The following is a 7389-nucleotide window of genomic DNA, read 5'->3' on the forward strand; positions in this document are numbered from 1 at the left end:
GCTCTGCTTAGGGTCGTTGTCCTGTTGGAAGGTGAACCTTCTCCCCAGTCTGAGGTCGTGAGCGCTCTGAATCATGTTTTCATCAAGGATTTCTCTGTACTTTGCTCTGTTCATCTTTCCTTCGATCCTGACAAGTCTCCCAGTCCCTGCCGCTGAAAAACATCCCCACAGCATGATGCTGCCACCACCATGCTTCACAGTAGGGATTGTGCCAGGTTTCCTCCAGATGTGATACTTGGCATTCAGTCCAATGAGACCAATCTTGTTTTCATCAGACCAGAGAATCTTGTTTCTCATGGTCTGAAAGTCCTTTAGGTGCCTTTTGGCAAACTCCAAGCAGACTGTCATGTGTATTTTACTGAGGAATGGCTTCCATCTGGCCACTCTACCATAAAGGCCTGATTGGTGGAGTGCTGCAGAGATGTTTGTCCTTCTGGAAGGTTCTCCCATCCCCACAGAGGAACTCTGTCAGAGTGATCATCGGGTTCTTGGTCACCTCCCTGACCAAGTCCCTTCTCCCCTGATTGCTCAGTTTGGCCAGGCAGCCAGCTCTAGGAAGAGTCTTGGTGGTTCCAAACTTCTTCCATTTAAGAATGATTTGAGGCCACTGTGTTCTTGGGGACCTTCAATGCTGCAGAAATATTTTGGTACCCTTCCTCAGATCTGTGCCTCGACACAATCCTGTCACGGAGCTCTATGGACAATTCCTTCGAACTCATGGCTTGGTTTTTGCTCTGACATGCATTGTCAACTGTGGGACCTTATATAGACAGGTGTGTGCCTTTCCGAATCATGTCCAATCAATAGAATTTACAACAGGTGTACTCCAATCAAGCTGTAGAAACATCTCAAGGATGATCAATGTAAACAGGATACACCTGAACCTTCATTTCTAGTCTCATAGCAAAGGGTCTGAATACTTATCCAAGGTAAGTAAGGTATTTCTGTTTTTAATTTTTAACACATTTGCAAAAAAATCTAAAAACCTGTTTCACTCTGTCAGTATGGGGTATTGTGTGTAGATTGATGAGGAAAAAAATGTTTTTAATCTATTTTAGAATAAGTATGTAATGTAACAAAATGTGTATAAAGTGAAAGGGTCTGAATACTTTCTGATTGCACTGTATAGACTCTAGCACTAAATCATTCTACAGTCTTTAGAATGTTATGTTCTTGACATTAAGTTACTTAAACTCCAACCATTTATCAATGTTCTCCACCTTATATTAATTATATAAAGTAGTAATTATCTTTGGTTGAGATTTTTTTGTAACATTTTAAGAAGTCTTAATGTTGCTGCCATGATGCTAATGAGATAAGCACCGAGTGGGTCCAATAAATGGTGTGAACATTCCACCACCGACTTTTTGATCCTGACCAGCCAGGAAGAAATGTTTCTATCAAATCTTCCATTTATTCACCACATTCTGCTTTTCAAACAATTAAGCTTTACAATAATACAAAATAAAAGACAAAATAAGTCATATTTTTGTTTTTATTGAGATTAAAAAACATCAACAAAAAACAAAGTTTGACATTTCACTTTATTACAGCAAACGTTCTAAATATTTGCTCTCTCTAACAAAACTGAAATTCACATTACCCTCAAATGAATATTGGGGAGGTTTCACAGACCTGTTTCTGATCACAGAGATAAATACATAGGTAAAACGTACCATATGTATCTCTATAGTTCTAACTGCATCTTCAAAAACATTGTTACAAGCCAAGAACATTGTATTAATCCAAGCAACATAGAATAAGAACAGACCAAGTTGAAAACATGAAACTAACAAGCTTTGGTCACAGGAACATGAATTCATACAAATTATAGATTCTGTTGTGTACCTCAATTACTATTTTTATATTACATCATTTACGAAATTGTAATGCAGTATGTACTGTTGATATCATGGTCCAGCACATAATTCATTAAATAAACAAATACCAGACTAGATGAAGACATGTTTAACATACAATCTTAAACAACATTTACCCACAACATCACCCAGAGTCTGTGAAACCAAACCATCCACTTCAGATGAAAGCCAAGTGATAAAAAAAGAAGTAAAAAGAGCTGACAGATAAAAAGTAAGTCTTAAAAAGAACTGTGAGGAGTGATGTTGAGTGAATTACAAGGATGATACTGGCAAACAAAACCATCACAATAGTCAATAACCATACATCTTCTGAGAGAAATCTTAAGGATGATGGATTGGAAGTTTACAGTTACGGTCCTGACTCCACAAGGTGAAGTATGCAATGAACCAAGTGAAAGAAAACACAACTATGATTATGGTACCGTCCCCAATGGCACCATATTCCCTTTATAGTGCACTACTTTTGACCAGGGTCCATAGGGCTTTGGTCAAAAGTAGTGCACTTTATAAGTAAACGGGTGCCATGATAGTGATACTAACAACATCTGTCTCAAAACAAAGATAGCTGGGAAGGGGAAGTTGTTACATTCAAAGCTTTGGCAATTAAGGCGAATAAAATTACAAGACATTAGCAATTCGAAAACTACAGAGCTTAAGGAGAGATAAGACAAAAAACAAAATACTTAACTGATTCAATTGATTTAAACCATTTTATCTTATTTGGATAAATCTGCACAGACCAATACAAGATTAACAAACCTCAATGAGAATATCATCAACTATAGGATGTGCATGGAATTAGAAACTGTATCAATGACAGTACCGGTGAAAAAATCTAAATGGGATAAGTCTGAACAGACAAATACAAGATTAACAACTGTCAATGAAATTGTCTTCACATCATTCAAGCTATGGATGACCAAGGAAGTACAAAAAGTACTTGTTTTTTCACATGGTTTCCACAAAGGCATCAAACCATAAAAAATAATAGCAAGAGCAAACAGACACATAGGTTAGTTGAGAAAACAAGAAAGAGTTGGTTAAGAGATAATAAAATGTTAAAAACATGTCCGTTCATCTTGCAAGATGCTACTGATATTTTGTGTTTCCCGGCAACAAGTTGTCTCGTTCAGTCTGCTCCACCTAGGTTCCTTTTACTTTACAACCTTTTTGATTGAGCCAGGCTTTCTACCCCGCCTCTTAGGAACAACCACTACTTTTTTCTTAATGGCTGCCGCTACCTTACCGGGTTTACTAGCCTTGCCACGACCATCGCGTAGTTTTATTTCCTCTTCCTCGTCATCTTCTACTGGAGAAAAGACTTCGTCCTCATTTCTCTCTGCATCTTCATTTTCCTCCTCTGAATCATAAGTTGTATAATCAACTTCCATAGTCTTTCTCCTGCCTCTTTGCCTCTGGGCTTGGAAGGCAGCTTCATCTAACACATTTGCTTTACCGTTGGAGCAGCGGTAAAGCCTTACTATTGGAGAAACAGTACACCCCTGTTTGGCTGAGGGTGGACTGCTGGACCTATCCTTCTCTGCTGCTCTCTTGGCTTTGAAGGAGCCTAAGGGGCGGCCCCTCTTTCGCGGGGAATCATCTTTAGCGGGGGGCTTTGAAACTTTAGAAGTTGGAGGTGGGTTTTTCCGTAAGTGGGCACCTTTACCTGTTATTGCCTTGCGTGGACGGCCTCTTCCCCGTGGCTCGGCAGAGGTGGGTGAGGCGGGGGGATCCACGCGGGGATGGATGCGCGGCCTTCCGAGCGGCTTCCACACTCTAGGTCCCTTAGGTTGGCTTTTCGGTATCTTTCTCTCCTCTTCCTCCTCGGTTGACAGCAGGTTCTTCCTCGGTCTACCCCTTTTTTTTTGTTGTTGAACTTTTTTGGGCCGGCCACGCTTCAAAGGTGCAGTTGTCTCTGCTGAAACAGCATTAGGGTCAACCACTTTACGTGGCCTTCCCCGTGGCCGCTTGTCTAGTACCCTCAGTATCTTGGGTTTCTTGGAGCCTGATCCTTTGGGCCTACCCCTTCCCCTCTTAGGTGGTATGGGGCTGCCATTAGACAAGGCTTCACCTGACTCCTCTTCACTACCAGTACCAGTGGCATCCATCACCCCTTCTTCCGACACCGTTGCCCCTTCTTCCGACACCGTTGCCCCTTCTTCCGACACCGTTGCCCCTTCTTCCGACACCGTTGCCCCTTTTTCCGACACCGTTGCCCCTTTTTCCGAAACCGTTGCCCCTTCTTCCAACACCGTTGCCCCTTCTTCCAACACCGTTGCCCCTTCTTCCAACACCGTTGCCCCTTCTTCCAACACCGTTGCCCCTTCTTCCGACATCGTTGCTTCTTCTTTCATCTGTTTTCGCAACCTGGCTCCTTCCTTCTTTCCTTCCAGCTCACTTCCTAGGAGGTCTTGTGAACTACTTAGGGCTTCCCACTGTAAAGGTCATATCGAGAAGGTTACAAGACAAACAAAATGTTCTTTGTGCACCCCTTCATAAAACTGGCCTACGTGGGCACGAGAAAGTGTAGCTAGCATGTCTAGGCTGGACAATAGAATGAGTCAAAATTCCCCCAAGGCTGTACATGGCAAAAGAACGTTAGCTAAGCTGGAACACTAGCGCGACCCATAGCATATGAATGGAATTGAACGTTCGCAGAGCCTCTTCTGACTGGAGTGACGCTTATAATTCCATTTTACCTAAATGGCACCAAGAATTGTATCCCTTTCCATTTTACCACTACAATCTGTTCTTAGGACGAAACTGAAAAATAACTTGTGTAGAAAGTAAACATCCGCACCTCGATGGTGCCAAGTGTGAGTATGTCTGCATAACAAGAAAGTAGGGGAAAAAAATTGCAACTTTTGACAATTTCTGGTCTAGTGATCGATGACAGCAGAGTACGCTGCCCAGCCTTACATAATTAGAAAGAAGAGATTCTCATGATTAAAATTGTGTCACATTAAAAAAAAAAATCTAAATAGGTACATTGCGAGATATTTGGCGAAATAGACAGACATACCTATGTTTCCCTAAAGTAAACAATGGGACGACCTCAGAGTTTCATGAGTAATGTTTTGTTGTTTACATTTTAACTACAAACAACGTGGACAGGTCTCATTGTCAACAATAGCGAAGCAGGCCTTGTGACGTAGAACAGTAAACTGGGAATAGAACGTTCGGATGGTGAGTTGGTGCCACTGTGCTCAATAGAACTAATAAGAGCTGGCAGGGTGAAAAATGCCCTAAAATAAAGGCCAGTTTTTTCACGGCTACTTGCAGTTGGAACAGATGGTAATATTATGAAACTGGGCTCCACGGCGGATGCAATGAACTCGTTTTTATCAGAAAAAGTATTGTTAAAAATGTAATGTGTCCAGCCTAACATGTCTTATAATATGCACAGCATAAACACAGATTGTGTTTACTAATTGCAGTTTCTTCATTTTGTGATAGGTCACGTTGCAATTATGTATATGGAAAGGTGCACAATAAACAACATCTGATATGACAGTCTTCTCCTCCATAAGTAAACTAAAGTTGATGCATTGAAGCGACACTGAAATCTAACTAACTAGTATCCTGATTCAGTGACTGTTTTGGTTACTAGTAGCTAGTTAGCTAACTTTACCAGATGTTAGAAGCAATATCACATTCATCTTCTACGACCGGGGTGAACTAACTACCTAACTAAATTGACTTTAAAATAAGCTAGCAAACTACGTAGCATAGCCAACTATTTCGCTAGGTAGCTAGCTAATTATCTTTACAAAGCTAGCATTAGCTCGAGCGCTTGCGACAGCCCTGGATCTCAAGCTAGCTAAACTAGTTTCATGAAAATAGCACACGCCTCACCTTGGTATAATCCTTGCTTAGCTGGTGCTGTCTACACTTTTATCAGATATCGTTTGTCATGAAAGTCGACAGATGTTTAATCGGTCTTTGTTGTATTTTTTATTTTTTTAAGCTAGCTAGCGATTTGAATTTCAACCGGACGTTGTGGCGGGTGAGGGCTGATTTGGAAGTCCCTACTTCTAAAGGCAAGTGAAACAACGTTTTTCAGTTCCGTTCTCTGAAATAAATAATATGTTGTCTATGACCCCTGTTCTTTCACAGGACACTGATGACACTTGTGGAGAGTTCTTTCCTTGAGCTATATATATATATATATATATATATATATAGCATAATAGCATCATATCTCAGATTGATTTCCGTTGAAAGCCTGGGGAAACGCGTGGGCTTCTTCTGGATACTCTGGAGAAGAGATGTTCTGAACATTCTACAACCCCAAAAGATGTAATACCGCCACCAACTGGACGACGTTGAAAAAAACAAGGTAAAAATAAAACCCATACATGATAGGGTAAACGAACTTAATCCACCCAAAATAAAACAATAAAAAACACATTGACAAAACCAAAACCCCCAAACCCCCACTTCTTCCATCCTTCAAATCCCCATATCGCCCATGTTCTGACTAGCCTAGTTAAATAAAGGTAAAATAATGTATTCATTTTTAATTCTCAGGCTCTATGACCTGAGAGGCTTGTGACAATACTCCATGCAACTCCTCCATCAAGAAGTCTTTCAGTCCCAGGAAACATTCCACCGCATCCACAATGATGTCTATTTTCCTGGACTTCCTCTCCACCTTAGCAGTGCCATTAATCACCATAGCTATAAAGGCCACAAAGTCCACCTTCTTAACCTTTAACATATCTTGGTTCTGCTGTTGAACGGCAACCCCTTACAGCCTTCAGTGAAGACCTATCCACCACCATGGACTATTCAGGAGCAGCATTTGAACTCTCAACCCTTTTAACAGCCGCTGCATATGAAATGCCCTGACTTTGGTCACCTCATTCTCTTTCACACTTGTTGGGCATTCCAAATAGGTGGCTTATTGGTTACCACCACAATTACAACATGTCATATTTTCAGCACTTTTAAAACACATGATATGATCTTTTCCACAACTTGGACATATCGGCTTCTCCCTTCTGCAAACACTTGAAATATGTCCAAAAGCTTTACAGTGATCACACTGCATTGGTCTTGGAACAAATGCACTTGAGTAGGGAGAGATTCCAAAAATAACACTTTCTTCATACACCCCACAATTTATCCGACGAATATCAATCACTCCAGGAATATTATTAATCTCTGCAACATCGACTTCCAACGAAACGCCAGATATTACCCCTGTGAGGGGTGCCCTGTTCCGAAGAGACACACAGGACACATCAAACTCGGGTGAGACGCAACACACTTTCCTTCTAAAACTCAGAAGAACAAAAAATCTAAACAAGCTTGCCTCTAGTGATCCTCACAGCCTTCACATTTACCCAGCACTTTCTCCACCAGTTTCGATATCTCAAATGTATTCTTCAAAATTGGCGATCCAACAAGCTGCTCCTAATTAACAAAACGTACTCCTACAAGATAAGAAGGGACATTCTCATCACTGTCTGCTTCTTTGCTCCGTTTTATATTCTTTTGGACAACA

At 41.0% G+C, this 7389-nt stretch overlaps 1 protein-coding gene across 1 annotated transcript; it reads right to left on the minus strand.

Moving 5' to 3' along the window:
- Positions 1 to 2744: 2744 nt before the first annotated feature.
- LOC106588245 (uncharacterized) lies at positions 2745 to 5898 on the minus strand. The gene is made up of 2 exons (XM_014177064.3): positions 5736 to 5898; positions 2745 to 4315 (listed from the first exon to the last, which is right to left on the minus strand). The coding sequence occupies exon 2, from the start codon at positions 4232 to 4234 to the stop codon at positions 3035 to 3037; it is 1200 nt and encodes a 399-aa protein (XP_014032539.1). The 5' UTR covers positions 4235 to 4315; positions 5736 to 5898; the 3' UTR covers positions 2745 to 3034.
- Between the last annotated feature and the right edge of the window lie 1491 nt (positions 5899 to 7389).

This window comes from Salmo salar, chromosome 27 (assembly GCF_965601325.2).
Source record: "Salmo salar chromosome 27, fSalSal1, whole genome shotgun sequence".
Classification (NCBI taxonomy): Eukaryota; Metazoa; Chordata; class Actinopteri; order Salmoniformes; family Salmonidae; genus Salmo; species Salmo salar.